General features: G+C 44.8%; 3 protein-coding genes across 4 annotated transcripts in view; 1 reads left to right on the forward strand and 2 right to left on the reverse strand.

Moving 5' to 3' along the window:
* Window positions 1-306: 306 nt before the first annotated feature.
* On the reverse strand, window positions 307-13,015 carry LTB4R (leukotriene B4 receptor). 2 transcript variants are annotated; one of them, XM_030187949.1, is made up of 2 exons: window positions 12,802-13,015; window positions 307-1,837 (listed from the first exon to the last, which is right to left on the reverse strand). In XM_030187949.1, the coding sequence occupies exon 2, from the start codon at window positions 1,833-1,835 to the stop codon at window positions 705-707; it is 1,131 nt and encodes a 376-aa protein (XP_030043809.1). In that variant the 5' UTR covers window positions 1,836-1,837; window positions 12,802-13,015; the 3' UTR covers window positions 307-704. The 2 variants fall into 2 exon arrangements, with proteins under 2 accessions (XP_030043809.1, XP_030043810.1); XM_030187950.1 differs by lacking the exon at window positions 12,802-13,015 and adding an exon at window positions 8,060-8,150.
* Window positions 13,016-13,234: 219 nt separating this feature from the next.
* Window positions 13,235-23,942, forward strand: part of LOC115458118 (olfactory receptor 49-like) — a 29,734-nt gene continuing 19,026 nt past the window's right edge. Inside the window, exon 1 of the mRNA XM_030187959.1 lies at window positions 13,235-13,308. The gene's annotated coding sequence lies outside the window, so the exon portion shown is untranslated. The remainder of the gene's footprint in view (window positions 13,309-23,942) is intronic.
* LTB4R2 (leukotriene B4 receptor 2) lies at window positions 16,060-19,595 on the reverse strand. Its single transcript, XM_030187958.1, has 2 exons — window positions 19,081-19,595; window positions 16,060-17,838 (listed from the first exon to the last, which is right to left on the reverse strand). The coding sequence occupies exon 2, from the start codon at window positions 17,810-17,812 to the stop codon at window positions 16,709-16,711; it is 1,104 nt and encodes a 367-aa protein (XP_030043818.1). The 5' UTR covers window positions 17,813-17,838; window positions 19,081-19,595; the 3' UTR covers window positions 16,060-16,708.

A 23,942-nucleotide genomic window follows, 5' to 3' on the forward strand; every position in this document is an offset into this window, starting at 1 on the left:
AGTCTGAAAAAAGATAACATTTTTGCACTCTGGTTTTCAAAAGAAATCCATAAGTAATGAGTTCCTTTGCAACTTTTTGCATCGTAGCAGTTCATTGTTTATAGATTAAAAAAAAAACCTTTTGTGTGAAGCAGACTACATGCAAAAATTTACAACTATTTTTTTATGGAAGGGGTGTTTGCACAAAACTTTGCAAAACACAGTTTACTATATTGGCCAACAAGAGTAAGGCTGGAGAGGGAAATTCTGCATGGAATTATAAACCTTAAACAAATACACTGTATGAAATAGAAATTTGCAAAGCAATGAGGACATTCCTGAAAATTGTGGATTTAATGGTTATTCACATCTACTCTGGGAGTGACAGAATGGGATAAAAGCCCCAGCTGAAATGTACCAGGACCTGATGGATTCCTTTGAAGGAAGGAATGAAAAGCAGTGTTAGTTTCATTTGACTGAAGAAAGTCAAATTGTCCATTTGTGTGCAGAGAACTTCTTTATCCATTCTTTCTATGTCCCCTTTGGACTGTGTCTTTCCAGCTTTAGGAAGTAGTCTTTTCATTCTTCGATATCTTTTGTTGGAGCAAGAATAGAAATTGTCCAGAGATGAATGTTGGAGAGCACACTGGACTCTATTTTCACATGTGTCTTACCCGGTGCTCCGATATTGAGAAGATTCAGATTGAGAACTGGAAGGACATGGGCTACACGTCCATGTGAGATGCGTAAGGGGGTTGCCCATCGTCTGTTGGGTTGGTTGAGACGGTTCGGCTCTCTGTCTTGACCTCCATCTTCTCAAGCTCTGCTGAGTCCATCCTGCTGCGCTGGCGAAGCATCTGGGATGCCTTACGGACACTGGATACCTCCGAAGCTGTGCCCTCAAAGACTTTGGCCATGAACCCAAGCCCGGCAGAACGAATGAACCCACTACCAGCAAAGGCGTAGAGGATAGGGTTGATGCTACTGCTGAAGAAAACCAATGCTGTGACAGTAGGTCTCCCATTTTTTGCTGCATCGCACAGTGCCTTAGCTATAGAACCAGAGGCCAGGTTCCCTGCGACCTGGATGATATTGATTATGTGGTAAGGGATCCAGAAGAGAGCAAAGGCCACTACAATGGCAACGATGAGCTTTCCTGTCTTCCGCTTCCGCTGAAATTTGGCACTGCGCAAACGGCAGCCAATGTAGACGTAGCTGGTAAGAAGAACATTGAAAGGAATGGCAAAGCCAAAGATGGTCTCGAAGAGGTACTGAAAGACAATGTGATTGGGGCTAGAGTGAAAGGGAATGCACAAGTGGATCGGTCCAAAACTTATAACTGTGCGGTAGAACGGCATGGGGATGGCCAGTAAGGCAGCAAGGACCCAGATAGCCACCACCATGCCCAAGACTACAACCTTGGTTCTCAGCTTCTGGGAAAGAAAGGGCTTAGCGACAGCCAGGAAACGGTCCAGGCTCATAAAAGTGATGAGGAGGATGCTGGCATACATGCTGAGACAGCCAATATAGTGACAGAGTTTGCAGATCCCTTCACCGAACACCCAGTTTCTTGTAGACAGGAAGTGGATGAAGAGTGGAGCCGTTAGGAGCACGGCCATGTCGGCTATAGCCAGGTGTAGGATGAGAACGCAGGTCACCGTGCGATTCTTCATGGCCACCAGAATGGTCCAGATGATGAAGGCATTGCCTGGGAAGCCTATAAGGAGGGCCAGAGAGAGAATGAAGATGCCCAATGAGGCAGAGGCGGAGGAGGAGCCAGAGACCACGGGTTGCACGGGTGGAGTTCCATTTGCGAAGGAGGAGACATTCCAGGAAGTGGTCATGGAGGAATTCATCCCTGTGTGGAGACAACAGAAGCAAATTGAAATGTTATGAATGTCCCTGATGATGACAAATATCCTGGCATTTGAATTTGACTCCTATTATTAGTACTTGCAGTCAAAATATGGGACTCTCTCTACCTTTTCCCATCAGAACGGAAAACAGCTACCTCAACTTCAGGAAGAGGTTAAAACCCTTTCTCTTCCCAAAGACTGCTTCATAACAATCCATTGACTTCTACCTCCTAGTATCATCCATTATCCTTTCCTATAACGTTTTTGGTCTCGAGCATTACACCGATGGTCTCTAATGTTTCTCATACTTCACGCTGACAATATCAGCTTTTGTGTCATCTAGAATGTAAACCGCACTGAACCCTGGAAAGGGGATATTAGCGGAGTACAAGAATTGAATTAAACTTTTACAAACTTAGGGGGGAAGTTGCCGAGCTGCATTAGAACTTTAAATTTCTTGTCTTGTTTTACCTCAGTGGTATAGTAATAAAATGCAAAATATGCTAATGTATGTAAAGCAGCTCATTAATATATGTAACTACCAGAACGTGACTTGAGGTGTGCACAGGGTGCTGCTGAGAGAGCCAAAAAAAAACAGGGTTATTTTACCTTGCCAGGAGCATTGGGACTCAAAGCTGTGGCCCGATGCTACGGCTGAAGCTTACAGGGGCCACCAGAGCTTCCATCCCCCCCCCCCCAATCAAGCATGCACTCCCCTTATCCATGCTCCCACTCACCTGATCAGATCCTCAACCATCTAAGTTAACTCTGGGCCCATCCAAAAAAACTGGGTCTGTCTAAGCTACTGGTGTCATTTTGGATTCCTTGAACCTCAGGTTGCTAACTTATGGAAGAAAGCCGTCTACCGATGAAGTCAATTACGTTTAATCAGATCATATTTTCATGAGCACCACTTTGCCCTACTGGATTAAATGTTGGCTTTGTCCCAATTGGACTACTGCAATTCACTCTACATTGGATTAAACGCTATATTGTTAAGAAAACTCTTGCTGATACAGAATCCAGCAGCTCGACCAACCCTTTGGAGTAAGAAATCTGAAAGTATTTTTGGATATCTTCACAAGCTTCACTGGCTCCCTTTAAAAGCTCAAATTACTTTTAAAATTGCTTGCATTGTTTTTCCAAATATTATGGTTTCCATTTACAAAGGTGTACTAGCGATGATACCCATAGGAATCGAATGGGCTTCATCGCATTTGCCATGTTAAAATTGCTAACGTGGCTTCGTAAAAGGAGCCCTGTATGCTTTATCACTGGATCTATTAATTCAACTTTTGCCTCAATCATTATTTTTTCTTCATCTTGGATTTCCTGCTGTTAAAGGACTGAATTAAAAGCGTCATCTGGACGAAAATGGTGTTAAAGGGGCGATCAAGGAGGACAAAGCCGTAGCGGAGAAATTAAATGAATTCTTTGCTTCGGTCTTCACCGAGGAGGATTTGGGGGGGACACCGGTGCCGGAAAGAATATTTGAAGCGGGGGAGTCGGAGAAACTAAACAAATTCTCTGTAACCTTGGAGGATGTAATGGGTCAGTTCAGCAAGCTGAAGAGTAGTAAATCACCGGGACCTGATGGTATTCATCCCAGAGTATTAATAGAACTAAAAAATGAACTTGCGGAGCTACTGTTAGAAATATGCAATCTGTCCCTAAAATCGAGTGTAGTACCGGAAGACTGGAGGGTAGCCAATGTTACTCCGATTTTTAAGAAGGGTTCCAGAGGAGATCCGGGAAATTATAGACCGGTGAGTCTGACGTCGGTGCCAGGCAAGATGGTGGAGGCTATTATTAAGAATAAAATTGCAGAGCATATACAAAAACATGGACTGATGAGACAAAGTCAGCACGGATTTAGTGAAGGGAAGTCTTGCCTCACCAATCTAATGCATTTTTTTGAGGGGGTAAGCAAACATGTGGACAATGGGGAGCCGGTTGATATTGTATATCTGGATTTTCAGAAGGCGTTTGACAAAGTGCCGCACGAAAGACTCCTGAAGAAATTGCAGAGTCATGGAATCGGAGGTAGGGTATTATTATGGATTAAGAACTGGTTGAAAGATAGGAAGCAGAGAGTAGGATTGCGTGGCCAGTATTCTCAGTGGAGGAGGGTAGTTAGTGGGGTCCCGCAGGGGTCTGTGCTGGGTCCGTTGCTTTTTAATGTATTTATAAATGACCTAGAGATGGGAATAACTAGTGAGGTAATTAAATTCGCCGATGACACAAAATTATTCAGGGTCGTCAAGTCGCAGGAGGAATGTGAACGATTACAGGAGGACCTTGCGAGACTGGGAGAATGGGCGTGCAAGTGGCAGATGAAGTTCAATGTTGACAAGTGCAAAGTGATGCATGTGGGTAAGAGGAACCCGAATTATAGCTACGTCTTGCAAGGTTCCGCGTTAGGAGTTACGGATCAAGAAAGGGATCTGGGTGTCGTCGTCGATGATACGCTGAAACCTTCTGCTCAGTGTGCTGCTGCGGCTAGGAAAGCGAATAGAATGTTGGGTGTTATTAGGAAGGGTATGGAGTCCAGGTGTGCGGATGTTATAATGCCGTTGTATCGCTCCATGGTGCGACCGCACCTGGAGTATTGTGTTCAGTACTGGTCTCCGTATCTCAAAAAAGATATAGTAGAATTGGAAAAGGTACAGCGAAGGGCGACGAAAATGATAGTGGGGATGGGACGACTTTCCTATGAAGAGAGGCTGAGAAGACTAGGGCTTTTCAGCTTGGAGAAGAGACGGCTGAGGGGAGATATGATAGAAGTGTATAAAATAATGAGTGGAATGGATCGGGTGGATGTGAAGCGACTGTTCACGCTATCCAAAAATACTAGGACTAGAGGGCATGAGTTGAAGCTACAGTGTGGTAAATTTAAAACGAATCGGAGAAAATTTTTCTTCACCCAACGTGTAATTAGACTCTGGAATTCGTTGCCGGAGAACGTGGTACGGGCGGTTAGCTTGACGGAGTTTAAAAAGGGGTTAGATAGATTCCTAAAGGACAAGTCCATAGACCGCTATTAAATGGACTTGGAAAAATTCCGCATTTTTAGGTATAACTTGTCTGGAATGTTTTTACGTTTGGGGAGCGTGCCAGGTGCCCTTGACCTGGATTGGCCACTGTCGGTGACAGGATGCTGGGCTAGATGGACCTTTGGTCTTTCCCAGTATGGCACTACTTATGTACTTATGTACTTATTCAACGTCTCCACGCACAACTCCATACTCTCACTTGTTGGCCTGATCTGTTGGAATGCACCTCCCTCTCATCTGTGACACCTTGATTCTCCATGGACAAGCAGGATGAGTCAGCCACGTGCTGCCCGTGGAGAACCCACGTTACAGGTAAGTAACCTTACTTTCTCTACAAACCTTTAAGTCCATTTTTGTAGCTGTCGTTCCTTAAACCTGTGATGACTCTTCCCTCAAGGAGACCTCTGAACGTAGCTACTGCCCCCCCTACTGACCCACTGTTTCTTTACCTCTTTCCTATCGTATTTTGTAGTTCCTTATATCATGCCCCCACCCCCCTTTCTCACTCACTGGTATCCTGCTCCTCCTGTCCTTCCTTCTTCACGTGACATGTAATTAAATTCTGGTATTCGTTGCCAGAGAACATAATAAAGGCGGTTAGCTTAGCGGGGTTTAAAAAAAAGGCCTGGCCGGCTTCCTAAAGGAAAAGTCCATAGACCATTATTAAATTGATTTAGGGAAAATCCACTGCTTTTTTTCTGGGATAAGCAGCATAAAATGTATTGAACTTTTTCGGGATCTTGCCAGGTATTTGTGACCTGGATTGGCCGCTGTTGGAAACAGGATGCTGGGCTTGATGGACCTTTGGCCTGTCGCAGTGTGGCAAAATTTATGTACTTATCCTATTTTTAGTGCTGTACACTGCAGAATTGGTTCCTGATTTGTGGTATAGCAAGCTTTGAATAAACTTGAAACTTAAACTTGTTTTCTCACCATGCTGTTGTTACTTGGAATGACCCGCCCGAATGCATTAGAACTGAACTGAACTACCTTTGGTTTCGAAGAAAATTGAATTTAAACATTTTTTTATAGGTTTTAAGAGGTTTTTTTTTAACGTCATTTTTATAAGTTTTAGGGCCCTGTTTACTAAGCCCTGCTAGAGGTGCACTGGCGTTTTTAGTGCATGCTTAACAGGGTGTGCTAACCGTGTAGATGCCCATAATATTCCTATGGGCGGCTACATGGTTTGTGCATGCTCATTTTTAGCGCACACTAAAAACGCTAGAGCACCTTAGTAAACAGGGTCCTTTATGTAACCTTTATCTTGTCTTCCTCTCTTCAATAGTCCCTTTTTCCTATGTGTCCTTCTGTCTGTCCTACACTGAAACCTTCTGCTCAGTGTGTTGCTGCGGCTAGGAAAGCGAATATAATGTTGGGTATTAGTAGGAAAGCTATGGAAAACAGGTGTGAGGATGTTATAATGCCATTGTATCGCTCCGTGGTGCGACCGCACCTTGAGCATTGTGTTCAATTCTGATCGGCGCATCTCAAGAAAGATATAGTAGAATTGGAAAAGGTGCAGCGAAGGGCGACTAAAATGATAGCGGGGATGGGACGACTTCCCTATGAAGAAAGACTAAGGAGGCTAGGGCTATACAGCTTGGAGAAGAGATGGCTGAGGGGAGACATGATAGAGGTATATAAAATAATGAGTGGAGTGGAACAGGTGGATGTGAAGCGTCTGTTCACGCTTTCCAAAAATACTAGGACTAGGGGGCATGCGATGAAACTACAGTGTAGTAAATTTAAAACAAATCGGAGAAAATTTTTCTTCACCCAACGTGTAATTAAACTCTGGAATTCGTTGCCGGAGAAAGTGGTGAAGGCGGTTAGCTTAGCAGAGTTTAAAAAGGGGTTGGACGGTTTCCTAAAGGACAAGTCCATAAACTGCTACTAAACGGACTTGGAAAACTCCAAAATTCCAGGAATAACATGTATAGAATGTTTGTACGTTTGGGAAGCTTGCCAGGTGCCCTTGGCCTGGATTGGCCGCTGTCGTGGACAGGATGCTGGGCTCGATGGACCCTTGGTCTTTTCCCAGTGTGGCATTACTTATGTACTTATGTACCCTTATCCCTTATTGGTCCTGTCTGTCTGTCCTGATTTAGATTGTAAGCTCTTTTGTGCAGGGACTGTCTTTTCTTCATGTTCAATTGTGAAGCGCTGCCTACGACTGGTAGCGCTATAAAAATGATTCATAGTAGTAGTAGTAGTAGTTTATGTATGATTCATATAATTGCCCATATGTACTACATGGGCTTCTTTTGTTGTAAAGCCACCTGAAACCACTATTAGTAACATAGTAACATAGTAGATGACGGCAGAAAAAGACCTGCACGGTCCATCCAGTCTGCCCAACAAGATAACTCATATTTGCTACTTTTTGTGTATACCCTACTTTGATTTGTACCTGTGCTCTTCAGGGCACAGACCGTATAAGTCTGCCCAGCACTATCCCCGCCTCCCAACCACCTGCCCCTCCTCCCAACCACCGGCTCTAGCACAGACCGTATAAGTCTGCCCAGCACTATCCTCGCCTCCCAACCACCAGCCCCGCCTCCCGATCTTGAAACCACTATTGGGATTTGTGTGGTAAATAAATAAGCGCTATATATATATATATATATATATATAGCATTTATACCCCACATTTTCCCACCCACCAGCAGACTCAATGTGGCTAACATCAGACCGTAAAGGCAATTGCCAATCAGGTAAACAAAGTATAGTAAGGTAAACAGCAAGGATTGTAACTACAAAGGATGAGGGAAAAGAGGGGGAGGGTAATAGGGTCCGTGATATATATCTATATCTCCCAGGTGGCTGTGGATGATGGCTCGTGGCACCAAAGTATCAGCCCTCCCTCCTTCTGACTGAGAGGGAAGTGCAAATAACTCTGGTAGAATTTTCAAGTTTAACCCCCCCCCCCCAAAAAAAAAAAAAAATTTTCATATATGCCAGAGAGCAGGGTTGGGCAACCACGGCCCTCGAGGGCCACAACCCCAGTCAGGTGTTCGAGATTTCCACAATAAACATGCATGAGATTTGATTTGCACACAAGGGAAGCAGTACTCGCAAGTTCATTAAGGAAATCTTGAAAACCCAACCGGGTTTGTGGCCGTTGAGGTCTGTGGTTGCCAATCCCTACCATAGAGCGTGCTTTAGAAATACCTGGAAAAGATGGCAATTTGCTGTCCCCTGAAGCTGTCTGCAGGACTCTCGCACTCGCTATCTAAACAGCGAGACCGAAGTGTGACGCCGAAGCAAAACCTGATTCAGAAGTACAACTTCGGTTTCACAAGACCAGATTACGCAAGTGCCCAGTTCCTGGATCACAAAACCAAAATAGTAAAGCACACATTCTGTTCAGATCATCTACGATTTCATGCTTATTGACAGGATGTGGTTCAACACCGCACCTAAACACCATCTTCTCCTAATGGCCCCTTAATTTGGATGCATTTTGAAAGATATTAATGGATCAGTGCAAGGCTCAGAAGCATGGCCATTTCGTAATCACGCTGTTTCCCTGAGAGCATCATGTATGTTTATTGGCGACTGATTAGTATATGGAATGCCTGATTTACCAGTGTCCTCCCAGTTTCCATTATTTCAGCAGCTCTCGAAATTCATAAGAAATGTCACAATAAATATTTGCTTGACCGTGGCCAGAAAGCAGCAAGAAAATGCACCACATCTATTTTAAGGGTGCAATTAAAGGAGCAGCGAGTTTTGAAGAGTTCGTGTTTTGTATTAGCGGACTAAGAGGGAGCCTGTGGGAGGAAATCTAGACTGCCCAACTTGACATTTCGTTCTTTAGATTGTAAGCTCCTTTGAGCAGGGACTGTCCTTTTGTTAAACTGTACAGCGCTGCGTAACCCTAGTAGCGCTCTAGAAATGTTAAGTAGTAGTAGTAGTAGTAGTAGGACTGACCAGGAAGGCAACAGTAACCAGGTGACGCTGCCCCTGCTTGTGGGAAGGGGAATTAACTTCTCTCCTGACCTTGTCCTCAAGGGATGGGTTGGTGGCCACTGACTACTAGGTGACTTGGCAGAGGGAAAGGCTATGGGGCTATAGATACTGGTTAAAAGGGAGTGAGCTAGGTAGCTTGGTCTCTTTTCTGTTCATGCTTACACCCATCCACCATTTGTGCAAGGGCCAGAGGGGATGAGCGTGGTAGGGCTGGGTTGCTGATCCTCGGGCAAGGTGGGTTCTTGAGCTAGCAATGTCTCAATGAGTGGTTCAGTGAGGGAGGTACAGCCCACGGAGGTCAGATGGACAGCGGGCTGAAGGTGGGCACAGGAATATGTGCTGTGAATGATGACTAGCTCAGGTCAGGTATACTATAAGTTCGTCCAATAAAGTTGCAACCCTGTACACCACGATAATTTTTGTGTACCTATTCTAGGTGATATGGGGAGGGGAGGGAACGTGTGATGGCCAGAACCGAGATATTTTTGTGTTCCTTCTGAATGAAAACAGAGTGGCTGCCCTGTAAACAGGAACAGAGCATTTTCCATAGATCAATACTGAACCCAAATTTGGGGCAGGAGGCTTTTTTGAGCAGTGCTGCTGGACGGGACTAGAGGGTACCAGTGCCAGTAGCTGACTGGCCATTCAGCCCCTGGCTGCCCACTGGAAATACCTACCCTCCTGGTGGACCAGTACACCCTGGCTCCCCCCTCTTACTGTGATTTTTTTTAAAAAAATGTTTTATTGTAATGAATGCATTTATCATGTTCTAATTATGTTTTATTGTAAATTAGTTGCTTTCTTGAATTTTATTATTTTTGGTTATAAACTGTCTTGATCAACCAAAGTTGAAAGGTCTGGGGGAAGAGCTGGAGTTATCCAAATGGATATCTGGATAATGGCGCTAAATATCACCATTTTCCGGTTAACTCCTGGCTCTGCCTAGGTATTGACATTAATATCCAGGACATAGCTTTACTGCAGCGGTTGGAGTTTTAAAACAAATTGACCGTCGTGGCTAAATATCGGTTGTTATAATTTAAAGAAACAGTAATTAAATAAGACACAAGCCAAACAAAATAATTGCAAATATTTAATCGTCATGATCTAACATGGTTAATATCCAAACGCACTTATCCAGTCCCTATTGATTGCTGGCTTCACAAGTGCTTTTGTTTAAAAATTGTCTGCTGGTAAATGTCTAAATTTTATCCATATGAGAGGCCAAGTGTTCCAGGAGCAGAGCCAAAAGTAATGTGGGTCATGGTGATATTCAACCTCTAGCCTGCATAACTGAGTTCTAACTTTAAATGAATAACGTATCCATTTAAGCCCACATATTTCACAGTGCAATGTAGAACGGTGGAAAATGAAGATATCGGGATAAGTTCCTCAGATGCATTTATGAAGCAGTCTTCAACTCTAAATACTGACATCGTAATTTCCAGTAAAGGCTAAAAAAACAAAAACAAATTGACCTAAATTTACTGTTTCTTTAAATAAGGGATTTTTTTTTCTGATCCCTGGATGGTTAACCATGAAGCAAAGGCGTCACCTGCTGGCCCCTCTGTGTAATGCAGCAGGGACAGTATAACATCTTTTTAGTGGGAGGGGCCAAACAAACCAATATCCTGCCCTGCCCACCCCGCTCTCTAGTTGCTGATGCTGTGTTTGGCTTAATAATGGAGGGGCTATGACCTCAGTGACCCACCCCATTCCACAGATGATATATTACAGCTTCCATTTTGTTTTTCTATAAATGAAATATGACCTTCTGGAAATCTCTGTTTTCAGAGATTTTTTAAATTTGGTCCTCTGATTTCTGCCACCATTTTCTCTCTCTCTAGCTTTTTTCTTAACGGTTTTAAGGAATCAAGCTGTTACGCCATGTCCTCTGTGAAGCAGGAAGGCAGTCTCTCTTGCAAAATTAATTCAGGAAATTGCACAGAGATGATACCTATAGCAGCTAAAGAAACACATTCATAAATACAAGTGCATGGACATGCACATACGTGTATACAAAGGAGAGAAACAGACACAAAAATAAGCAACATTCAGTCCTTCTGGCCGATCTCTACTATCTCCTGACACGGCAGGGTGTGTTACAGGAGCACCCAGCCCTTCTATCTCGAAAGAGGATATTTACAGGAGCGTTTTGTCAGTCCTCCTGCACATAAGTACATAAGTAATGCCACACTGGGAAAAGACCAAGGGTCCATCGAGCCCAGCATCCTGTCCACGACAGCGGTCAATCCAGGCCAAGGGCACCTGGCAAGCTTCCCAAACGTACAAACATTTTATACAAGTTATTCCTGGAATTGTGGATTTTTCCCAAGTCCATTTAGTAGTGGTTTATGGACTTGTCCTTTAGGAAACCGTCTAACCCCTTTTTAAACTCTGCTAAGCTAACCGCCTTCACCACGTTCTCCGGCAACGAATTCCAGAGTTTAATTACGCGTTGGGTGAAGAAAACTTTTCTCCGATTTGTTTTAAATTTACTACACTGTAGTTTCATCGCATGCCCCCTAGTCCTAGTATTTTTGGAAAGTGTGAACAGACGCTTCACATCCACCTGTTCCTTTCCACTCATTATTTTATATACCTCTATCATGTCTCCCCTCAACCGTCTCTTCTCCAAGCTGAAAAGCCCTAGCCTCCTTAATCTTTCTTCATAGGGAAGTCGTCCCATCCCCGCTATCATTTTAGTCGCCCTTCGCTGCACCTTTTCCAATTCTACTATATCTTTCTTGAGATGCGGCGACCAGAATTGGACACAATACTCAAGGTGCGGTCGCACCATGGAGCGATACAACGGCATTATAACATCCTCACACCTGTTTTCCATACCTTTCCTAATAATACCCAACATTCTATTCGCTTTCCTAGCCGCAGCAGCACACTGAGCAGAAGGTTTCAGTGTGTTATCGACGACGACACCCAGATCCCTTTCTTGGTCCGTAACTCCTAACATGGAACCTTGCATGACGTAGCTATAATTCGGGTTCTTTTTTCCCACATGCGTCACCTTGCACTTGCTCACACAGTCCCTGCTGTCTCACAATGGAATGTGCTGCAGAACACTCAGTCCTCCTGCACAGTCCCTGCTGCTCACACAGACACTCAGTCCTTTTGCACAGTACCTGCTGTCTCACAATGGGATGTTACAGAACACTCAGTCCTTTTGCACAGTCCCTGCTGCTGCCGTAGACACTCAGTCCTTTTGCACAGTCCCTGCTGTCTCACAATGGGATATTACAGAACACTCAGTCCTTCTGCACAGTCCCTGCTGCTCACGCAGACACTCAGTCCTTTTGCACAGTCCCTGCTGTCTCACAATGGGATGTTACAGAACACTCAGTCCTTTTGCACAGTCCCTGCTGTCTCACAACGGGATGTGCTACAGGAGCACTCAATCTCTCACAGCCGGATGTGTTACAGGAGCACTCAGTCCTTCTGCACAGTCCCTGCTGCTGCCGTAGACACTCAGTCCTTTTGCAAGTCTTTGCTGTCTCACAATGGGACGTGTTACAAGAACATTTAGTCCTTCTGCACAGTCCCTGCTGCTCACGCAGACACTCAGTCCTTTTGCACAGTCCCTGCTGTCTCACAATGGAATGTGCTGCAGAACACTCAGTCCTCCTGCACAGTCCCTGCTGCTCACACAGACACTCAGTCCTTCTGCACAGTCCTCGCTGTTACATAGCAGCTAACTTAAAAAGAGACAAAAAAAGAAACCACAGAAAGAGGGACAGGATACAAAATAAAATCAAAGGGTGTGAAGAACAGGGGGAGAAGAGAAGGAGAGACAGAAATAAAGGCACCCAGGAGAAGGGAAAGAGAATGAGACAGGGAGAGAAGCACAAGGAGTGACGGAGTCAGAACAATACCAGGGAATGGAGAATTGAGAGACTGAAGCAACATAAGTGGAAGCCTTCACTCACCCTGCTGTCAAAATGTGTGAGGTGTCCTTCAGGGTGCTCACTGTCCCCAAGAGACTCTCTCACCCTCTCTGCTGCTCTGAGAAGGTAACAGGAAGTCTTCAGAGGAGAGCGACTCAGGGCACAAAGTGATGCTATTGGGGAGGGGGATGAGTTTTCCAGTGGCTATGGGGAATTCAGTGTCGGGTGTTGTCTTTTCTTTAGCAGGAAACAGCAAATAGGGTTCTCTCCTTCCTCGTCCTGGGGCAGGTTCCTTTGCAACTGTTGCAGTGGTATTGAACAATGATGATGTTATGCAATGGTTATGAGGTTTCCTGACCGTCTTTCCTCCTCCACTTTATCTTTGGTTGAGGGGCTGCAGCGTTCTGCTCCTGTATAGACCCTTTGCAAGGACCTCATGCCTCTCTCCCACAGGATTCGTTCCCCCACCCTCCACCCTTTTAGCCCCTAGGACCACTGAGTTTGCCCAGGTCTCTTGTATTGTGACATTGTGTGATACCAACACTGCAGGTAGGACTGTCTGTGCACATCAGGAATGGGGTGCCTGAAAATGTAGAACTGCTCTAAAAGTGCCCCCCCCCTTCCTCCAAGAAACTCAGTCCCTCTACAGCGGTGAAGCCACTGGTTACAGGCATGAATGGCAAGCGGTGAACCCCAGAAGGCATTAATGGAAAGGATCTGCAAAGGGGAACGGGGATGGCAAAATGTGGTGACTCAGCAGGACTGGAACTGGTGGATTACGCTGTGTCACCCATATCTTTCCCACACACCTGGAGGGAGGCACCCAATCCAGAGAGGTCTCAGCTTGCTTATCTCCTCAAGGCCAACACTTTGCAGAGCTAGGAAGAGGCTTGTTCATGCTTTTAATGTTATTAGGCAAGTTCCTGTTTTCACAGGGCAGTCTGAAGCAGGTTTCCATGGGATTTGACGTTTCCACTTGTGTAAGAAAAGCGAAAACTACAAGTGCCCCTGATAACATGAAACTGTCTGATGAGAGGTTATTGCAGTTACCAAATGAAACCAGATTCACTCAACAGGGTTGGTCCAGTTCTGTTACATAGTAACATAGTAGATGATGGCAGATAAAGACCTGCATGGTCCATCCAGTCTGCCCATGACAAACTCATATGTGTATACCTTACCTTGAATTTGTACCTGCCCTTTTTAGGGCACAGACCATATAAGTCTGCCCAGTAGTATTTCCCGCCTCCCAACCACCAGTCCCGCCTCCCATCACCGGCTCTGGTACAGACCGTATAAGTCTGCCCTCCCCTATCCTCGCCTCCCAACCACCACCCCCTCTTCCCCCCAACTGCTCCGCCACCCAATTGAGACCTGTAGTCTTGCTTTTCTCTGGGAATGAAATAGGAAAATCAGAGCTATAAGTCCAGCTGGAGATTTTTTTTTTTGGCCAGATCTGGTTTGGAATTTACCTCCCAAAGCATTGTGGGATTTGTAGTGCCTGATCCTGACCATTGAAATCAGCGCTTCAAGTCCCATAATGCATTAAAGATGAGGTTGGCAGAAAAATGCAGGGTTAGCCTCAAATCTCACTCCTGGGACTGGGTAACTTGGAAGGTCTGTGTAAATCAATCTCTTATATCAACAGGGCTTCACAAATCTATCCACAGTGGGCCAGCTTGCTTTGGGGGGTCACTAGGATAGTTTTGGGAAGCCCTGTCTTATAAAGTAGGCAGCACTCTTAAAAAAAAAAAAAAGACATTCCCCAAAATATATGAAGGACTTTTATTTTTTGTACCTTCCAAAGGATGGATGTAAAGATATAAACATGACAAGAGTCAGTCACAGTGATAGATTTCTTTGTAGGCCTCAGTTCTGAGGCTGAAGGCCCAGACTCTTCGTTGCCTGGGAAACCAACGCAGCTAACGTTATGGTGTATCATCACACCTATAAGATGTCCTGAGAGAACAAACGCCCAACAGAGGTTAAAATATGTTCCATGGTAATCTTTTTCTATAATTTAAGTATTTTCAGAAAATGCTGAATTTGGTTGAAGACTTGGTAAGACTGGGTTCTGCTTAGAGCAGTCCTGAGACACGCAGAGATGCCAGGCCGACTTACCCAGTTTAAAGCTGGAGACTTTTGGGCCAGTCCTGGTTTGGAACTTATACCCCCCCCCCCCAAAGCAGTGTGGGGTTTGTAGTGCCTGATCCTGCCCATTGAAATCAGTGCTGCTGGTCCCATAATACTACTACTACTATTTAACATTTCTAAAGCGCTACTAGGGTTACGCAGCGCTGTACAATTTAACATAGAACGACAGTCCCTGCTCAAAGAGCTTACAATCTAAAGGACAAATGTACAGTCAGTCAAATTGGGGCAGTCTTGATTTCCTGAAAAGTATAAAGGTTAGTTAGGTGCCGAAAGCAACATTGAAGAGGTGGGCTTTGAGCAAGGATTTGAAGATGGGTAGGGAGGATGGGGGTGGTTAGAAATCCAGGACCGCCCAACATCTCCAGCCTGGAACTGGGTAACTTGGCATCTCTGGGACACACATTATAAGTGGTGGTTGATAAGGAGAGCTTGTCATGATCCTTCTTGGTTACCTGGTGCAACAAATTAAATAGCTGATAATGTTTCGTCCTCCTCCTTCTCCTCTACCTCTTTCCACCACATGGGTTGAGTTTATTGATATTACCTCTGTTGGTTGCTCTGACCACGTTTGTGTGGAGCCCACCTCTTCGACGTCGCCTTCGGCACCTAACCACCATACCTCTTTTCAGGAAATCTAGACTGCCCCAACTTGACATTTCGGTCATTAGATTGTAAGCTCCTTGGAGCAGGGACTGTCCTTTTTGTTAATCCGTACAGCGCTGCGTAACCCTAGTAGCGCTCTAGAAATGTTAAGTAGTAGTAGTAGTAGCCCTTAAAGATAAATGGAGTTTGCTAATGACGCAGAGCTGCCAAGTTACCTTTTCTAGGAGGAAGGACCTTTTTGGGTCAGTCCTGGATTTCCGTCAGCCTAATCTCGGTGCATTATGGGACCCGCAGCACTGATTTCAATGGGCAGAATACTACATTGCTTTGGGATGTAAGTTTTTAAAATATTCATGATGGTTTAACCTAAGCTATCCCGATTTTTATTATAAGATGAACTTTCCTTCCTGAATACCTACTCCATTCGGTCTACTCTACCTTAACTATGCATTTCTTTTTTTCGGAACTATGTAAGCCACATTGAGCCTGCAAATAGGTGGGAAAATGTGGGATACAAATGTTGTAAATAAATAAAAGCTGGACTGGCCAAAAAGTCCCCCTCCTGGAATGGGTAACTTGACAGCTCTGATGATATTGTACCTACTGGGTGTAACCCAAGACAAGTAGAAGAATTAGAGGCCATCTCTGCTTCCAAACGCTTACAGGGAAAGGTACAGAGATGCTACCTAAAGATGCAGGGGACAGGGACAGAGTCAGTTTCAGGTGTGGTGGGTGGAAGGAGGGGGGGGGGATAAGTTTCCGAGGGTCTAGTGAAGTGACTTCCTTAAAGACGAGCATGTTGAGGTGGGCCTGCAAGAAGAAGAGAGAGCATGGGCAGGGGAACCTACATGCCAAAAGTGCCAGCCGTAGGAGAAAAACCAAGGGAAAGGTATCAGAGGTATTGGATTGCCTGGGCTAATTTGGAAAGAAGGGGAACAACGGGGAGCTCAAGCCACCCTAAATGAACTGCAGTGTTGAGCGTACAGGTAAGTGGTGGCCCAGGATGAGTGGGAGCCTTAGGTCTTGAGTCTCCTAGTCAGTATTCCATGGGAACATGAATGTCTCATATAGGTAGGAATGCATTTCTTCTGCATAACTCCCTACGGAGCTTGTCTCTCCCAGTATATTGGCTATTTCCATAAACTGGATGTGCTCCTCTGATAGACTAGGTAGGACTATGATACTCCGTGCTTTACGCAGTTTCCAGGTCCTGAAAAATGGGTGGGAGCTGAGTATTGAGGTTCTTCTTTACCTCACTATTCTGCTGGAGCTCCAAGGACTCCATTCTGCTCCCTCGCTTGACCCGGTCCCTTTCCAGATCCCTCCTGGACCTTGCTTTGCGATTGACATCCCAAGAAGCGGTTCCCTCCAACAGCTTGGCAATGAAGTCCCTCCCGAAGGCCTTCAGGAGGTCTCCTGCAGCAAAGGCATAGAGCAGGGGGTTGACACTGAAGCTAATGAAGGTCAGGGCACTGGCACCTGCACGGCTGACCTTCCAGGCATGCTCTAAACTCAATGCCCGGCTGCCTGACGCCAAGTTGGAGGCAACCTGGATGATGTTAACTATGTGGTATGGCAGCCAGAGCACCGCAAATGATAGGATGATGGCCAAGATCAACTTCTCTGTTCGTGCCCGCTGTTGAAACCTGGCAACCCTTAGCTTAGCCAGGGTGAGAGCATAGCTGACCACAATGATGGTGAAGGGGACTACAAAGGACAGTGTTGTCTCAAAGGAGTAGTGGAAAATGGCACCGCTCTTTGTGCCATGGCAGGGCTCACAGATCCACCGCTTGATGTTTGCTTGTTCCACCACCTCTCGATAGGCGAAGGCTGGGATGGCCAAGAGAATGGCTGCAACCCAAATGGCCAACATAATCTTCAGGACCACCTTCTTCTTGCGAATGGTCTGGGCCAGGTAGGGCCGGGTGACTGCCAGGCAGCGGTCAAGACTCATAAGGGTGATGATGAAGATACTGGCAAACATGTTGAGGCAACAGATGTAGTAGACCAACTTGCAGATGACCTGTCCAAAGACCCAGGTGCTCTGGGTGAGGAAAGAGATGAAAAAGGGTGTGAGAAGCAGCACAGTGCCATCTGCCAGGGCCAGGTTGAGGATCAGTATACAAGTCACTGACTTCTCCTTGGTTCTCAGCTTCCAGAGAATGCTCCAGATGATGAAGGCATTCCCCGGGAGGCCGAGGATGGCAGACAGCAGTAGGAAGATGGTGCCGCTGATGCGGGAGACTGGAGAGGTCAGGAGGGTTTCGTTCTCATATGTCTTCATACAGGTGTCCATGGTGGTGGGACAATGGAGTCTTGACTCTACAGGAGAAAGAAAAAGAGATAAGGGGCAGTTAGTGGGAGATAGGAAGAGACAGATAGACGCAGAGAGAAATAATGGATGGAGTAGAAAGCAGGCAGTGGTGGATTTAACCCTCCAGCTGCCCCTAGACAATCCCATTAAGTTATGGGAAGGCATTCCCCTCTGAAACTGAGAATTGTGGCTATCCATTTGACGTCATGCTTGCTGTGCTAGTTGACCCAAAATAAGGATGGGACCATGCAGGAGGATCATTTCCTGTGACAGGGGGTAAACTGTGATGGCCAGTGGCTGCTTCTAGCTGGTTGTCAACCCTGCTTATTGGAAAGTCCAGTCCTAAAGGCAGGTCTCCTTTTCTCAGGGTGCACGGTGAAAGGAGCAGGTCTCCTAGAACGCTGAGATTCTGGGGATGCAAAAGATAGTACAGTCTCCTCTTCAATGCAGGATCAGTTTTACGGCATGAGCTACAAGATCCCATAACCCTTCAACGTGAACCGTGAAATTGGCCCCATATGGCAGAGGAAGCTGATATGCTATTAAATACCCTTTTTCCTGCTGGGTCCAGGGGCCGAGTAGCCAGGGGAAGTACTAGGGTAGGGTCTCAAGGAGGGCCAGGACAAGCACCTAGGTAGGTACATTACAAGGGGGGGCGGGGCGGGAGCAGGTCACCTAGGTCTGGAGGTGGGGAGAAGGAGCCCCCAAGAATTGGGTGCAAAATGAAAGATTTGCCTGGGGTACGTAATATCCTTGCTCTGGCCCTGTAGTTAAGCAGAAGGCAGTTCTTCCAAGTGGGAAGCAGATCGCCTTTACGCAACACACAGGGTCCTAGCCTGAGTAAAGGTCGGGTCTCCCTCAAACAGCACAGATAATCCCACCTGAGTGGGAACAAGTCTCCTTCACACAGCACATAGCCTGAGTAAAGGGCAAGTCTCCTTCCACAGCATGTCCCGTAGGGTATGTATTTATCAGTCCTGTCCCAGGCTGTGCTTTCAGGGCTTAGAGTACACACAGCTCTATTTGCAGGAGAGGGGGGGGGGGGGGAGTGAGGATGGAGTCTCCATGCTTAAGAACCAGAAGCTGAGGATGGAGGCTCAGAGCCAGGCTTTCTGCTGCCTCCACAGACCTCGTCAAGAGCCGAAACCAGGCCATTCTCTTTCTGCCTATTTTCCTATATGTGTCTGTGTATATTTGACTCCAGGAACAATGAGAGAGAGAGAGAGCATTAGGGTAGAGAAGATACTTACATGGTCAGGCAGCACCCGGCGAGGTCTACGGAGAATTCTCCCGGTGTTTTATAAATCTTAGGAGGTTAAATCCATCTCTTCTTGCCCCAAAACACAGAAGACATGAGGGTATCTCTCCAGGGTCTTTGGCTGCCAGTGAAATCTTCTTCCTATGTTTGCAGTCCACAGTAGGGGATGCTTCCCCTTGCTTTCCAGTTCCCAGTGAGGTCTCTGGTCCCCAGTAGAGTGTCTGTCTCTTGGTTCTTGGGTGCTTACAGGGGCTTTCCTCTTTTTTTTTTTGTTCTCCAGTCCCCTTGCTTTCCAGTTCCCAGTGAGGTCTCTAGTCACCAGTACGGTGTCTGTCTCTTGGTTCTTGGGGTTTTCCTCTTTTTGTTTTTTTTGTTCTCCAGTCCCCCCTGGGATGTGTATCCCAGGTCTCCGGTCCACAGCAGAGGGGTTCTCTCCCACTCTCTGGTCTTCAGCACTGCAGCAGGGGAGGGAGACCAGTGAAGGTAGCAGGGCAGAGAGCTGGGAGGGGACCCTGCAGGGCTTCCTGACTCACTACTGACAGGTTATCTTGAGAACTACCTCCGAGTCCTAACATGCTGAGGGGAGCGGCTTGGGCTGATCCTGAAGGAACACCAGAATTCTTCCCTTCCACTCCATGTTCAGCTCTCCCCCCATCTCTCCTCTCTCGCTTGCTTCTAATCATTCCAGTAAAAAAAGGGCAGGTGTCCTTTAACACTACATATACTGATCCCAGCCTGAGGGAAGGGCAGGTCTCACTTGTGAGTTACATTCAAGTACACTGGATATTTCTCTGTCCCTGGATAGGGCTCATAATCTAAGCTTGTACCTGAGGCAATGGAGGGTTAAGTGACTTGCCCAAGATCACAAGGAGCAGCAGCGGGATTTGAATCAGGGCCCCCTCTGGAGGTCAAGAGGTGCTCTAACCACTAGACCAAATCTCCATACTGATCCCAGCCTAAGGAAAGGGCAGGTCTCATTTAACACTACGCATACTGATCCCAGCCTCATGAACTTCCATGTTGCAGGCTTAGTATATTCAAATCTCTGCTGGCACTGCAATTCACTCTTTAATTTACAACCCTTTTGGCAATCGATATGCTAAGCCTATCTCTCAGCTTGACACTCCTATTTCAGCTCCTGTGGTTATCTTCAAATCTGCAGCCTTACAAGACAAACTTTCTGATTATCGAAAGAGGTTGCTGGATATTTTACTTGCTACAGCTCAGAGACGTGGTCTGACAAACTGGAAAGATGTTAACATGTTAAATTCACATTACTGGTAGCAGTCGGTATTTTATTATCGTTAACATGAAATGCCAGCAGCTACTATAACTGGTGTCTTGAGCGAAAAGCACTTAATTTGGTCCTCGCTAGATGCATATTTAAAAAATCTCTGTAATCTATTTGATTGAGGTCTGCAAAACCCTGAGTGGTGTAGAATGAGTAGAAGTAAATCGATGTTTTACTCGTTCCAAAAGTACAAAGACTAGGGGACGCTCGAGGAAGTCACATGGAAATACTTTAAAAACAAATAGGAGGAAATAGTTTTTTCGCTCAACGAATAGTTAAGCTCTGGAACTCTTTGCCAGAGGTTGTGGCAACAGCAGTTAGCGTACCTGGGTTTAAAAGAAGGTTTGGACAAGTTCCTGGAGGAAAAGTCCATAGTCTACTATTGAGACAGACATGGGGAAGTAACTGCTTGCCCTGGGATCGGTACCATGGAATGTTGCTACTCTTTGGGTTTCTGCCAGGTACTTGTGACCTGGATTAGCCACTGTTGGACACAAGATGCTGGGCTTGATGGACCTTCGGTCTATCCCAGTATGGCAACAGTTATGTACTTGGGATTCTGAATGGAATCTTGCTACTCTTTGAGGTTCTACATAGAATGTTGCTACACTTTGAAACTCTGCATGGAATCTTGTTCTTTAGAATTCTAGAATCTTGCTACTCTTTGGGGTTCTACACGGAATGTTGCTACTCTTTGGGGTTCTGCCAGGTACTTGTGACCTGGATTGGCCACTGTTGGACACAGGATGCTGGGCTTGATAGACCTTCGGTCTATCCCAGTATGGCAACACTTATGTACTTGGGATTCTGAATGGAATCTTGCTACTCTTTGAGGTTCTACATAGAATGTTGCTACACTTTGAAATTCTGCATGAAATCTTGTTATTCTTTAGAATTCTAGAATCTTGCTACTCTTTGGGGTTCTACACGGAATGTTGCTACTCTTTGGGTTTCTGCCAGGTACTTGTGACCTGGATTGGCCACTGTTGGAAGCAGGATACTAGGCTAGATGGACCATCGGTCTTCCCCATGTTCTTATGGCTTATTTCCAGGGCTTTTTTTGAGGGGGTACTTGGGGGTACTGAGTACTGGCACCTTTTCCGTTGTCTGCTAAAGTTGACCCATGGTCCCCAAGTTTTAATGAAAGACCTCAGGCTCTACACACCAATTCTGCCTTGTCATAGATTCTGTTTCATTGTATTCTATTTCTATTAGCTGCTTAGAAGTGGACTAACACGGCAACCCCATCTCTCTACTTAAAGAAAATCTGAAGCAAGAACAGACAATTAAGCAAAAGAATATTAACCTCCCTAAAAGCATTTTGCAGGACATTTTAAAAGTCTATGAAACTTAAAAAGAAAAGGAAAGTAAAATATAGATTTGATGTATCATGAATATTGAGTGAAATCATCGTTAGATGAAAATTTAAAAACTGGATGAATAATTTTCTGTAAAAGACTTCCTATCTTTTCAAATTACTATACTGTACATTGATACTTTAATCTCATTTGTATTATAAGCTATGCAAAAGATGTAAAATCAGAGCACTTAGATGTCTAATTTGTTCCACTATGTTCAATGTTTGATAATTAATAACAGTTATTACAAACAAATAAAAAATCCTATGATTTATAATGATCCGAGCCTCAGGACAGGAGCAATTCTCCATTAATCCCATCCTGAACAGAGGGCAGTTCTCCTTTAACACTACATATGCTTACTCACGTTCAAAACCCATGTTTCATCATTCCCAGTTTAGTAATTCCCTTATCTCTTATTTGTCCTGTTTGTCTGTCCTAATTAAATTGTAAACTCTGTTGAGCAGGGACTATCTCTTCATGTTCAAGTGTACAGCGCTGCATACGTTTAGTACCGCTATAGAAATAAGTAGTAGTAGTTGTCTTTGGGATTCCGGAATCTTGCTACTCTGACATTCTGCACAGAATCTCACTGCTCTTTAGGATTCCGGAATGTTGCTACTCTTTGGGATTCCAGAATCTTGCTACTCTTTGTCCTTATCCCTTATTTGTCCTGTTTGTCTGTCCTAATTAGATTGTAAACTCTGTCGAGCAGGGACTGTCTCTTCATGTTAAAGTGTACAGCGCTGCGTACGTCTAGTAGCGCTATAGAAATGATAAGTAGTAGTTGCAGTATATACTGATCCCATCCCGAAGAGAGGGCCGTTCTCTTTGAACCCTAGGTAAAAATTCACACAGATCAGATTCCCTGAATAAAATAATGTGAAAACCACATTAAAAAACTGTGAATCAATATAATGGCGCAGCCGTTTATTATGCAAGGAGAAACAGAAGACCTCATCAAACTACACTAAGAAAAACGGTCTTCAACACATCAATGTCATACAAAATCAATCACCAAAAGCATTTATCTTAAATTGTGCAATTCATCAGTTCTCTGTCGCTCCCCCTGGCAAGATTGAGCAACTGAGAACTGATGCATTGCACAATTGAAGATAAATGCTTTTGGTGATTGATTTTGTATGACATTGATGTGTTGAAGATTGTTTTTGTTTTGAAATTGTCTTTTGTTTGCATTGAACTTTATAGGAGGTTTTTTGACCAATGATGACTTTTTTTTTTAACTGTGAGCGTGCTGATCAGCAAATTTTGCGGTCCGGTTTTACATACCGCTGTTTGCCACAGTTTGATGAGGTCTTTTATTTATTTATTTATTTTCTGCATTTATATCCCACATTTTCCCACCTCTTTGCAGGCTCAATGTGGCTTACATTATTCCGTAATGGCGATCGCCCAATTATTACAATTAAAGTATAGAAAATATAAAGTAAATTAGAGGAAAATAGATATACAATTCATTTCAGGTATTTGAGATCAAGGGTAATGTATAACGTTCAATAATGACAATGTGAATAAAGTAACCAAGTGAAATAGTTCAACGTTAACTTATTCTGGTACAGTTTTGAAGTTGGTCATTTATGAAGGATCCTTTTGATAAGTCTCTTTGAACAGGTTAGTCTTTAGTAATTTAGTAGATCGTGTGTTGTTTTTATGGCATTCGGTAGTGCGTTCCAAAGTTGCGTGCAGATGTAGGAGAAGCGAGATGCATATATTGATTTGTATTTAAGTCCTTTACAATTGGGGTAATGGAGGTTCAAGAATGTGCATGATGAACTTTTTGTGTTCCTTGCTGGTAGATCTATGAGGTCTGACATATATATATATACTTTCGCAAATCACTGAAGACCTATCTCTTCAACAAGGCATACCACAATGACCCATAATAGGAACAGTAATACATCACCTCTTACTTGATATCCAAAATGCTTTCTCCCTTAGTTTTTGTAGATCATCTAGATTCTCTATAGTATACTACTACTATTTAACATTTCTAAAGCGCTACCAGGGTTACGCAGTGCTGTACAATCTAACAAAGAAGGACAGTCCCTGCTCAAAGGAGCTTACAATCTAAAGGACAAAAAAGTGCAGTCAATCAAATTGGGGCAGTCTAGATTTCCTGGATAGAGGTACAATGGTTAGGTGCCAAAGGCAACATTGAAGAGGTGGGCTTTGAGCAAGGATTTG

This window comes from Microcaecilia unicolor, chromosome 14 (assembly GCF_901765095.1).
Source record: "Microcaecilia unicolor chromosome 14, aMicUni1.1, whole genome shotgun sequence".
NCBI classification, from domain to species: domain Eukaryota; kingdom Metazoa; phylum Chordata; class Amphibia; order Gymnophiona; family Siphonopidae; genus Microcaecilia; species Microcaecilia unicolor.

Bases quoted from the DNA above. Each gene is read 5' to 3' on its own strand.
- LTB4R (XM_030187949.1), bottom strand. From the start codon at position 1,835: ATGAATTCCTCCATGACCACTTCCTGGAATGTCTCCTCCTTCGCAAAT.
- LTB4R2 (XM_030187958.1), bottom strand. From the start codon at position 17,812: ATGGACACCTGTATGAAGACATATGAGAACGAAACCCTCCTGACCTCT.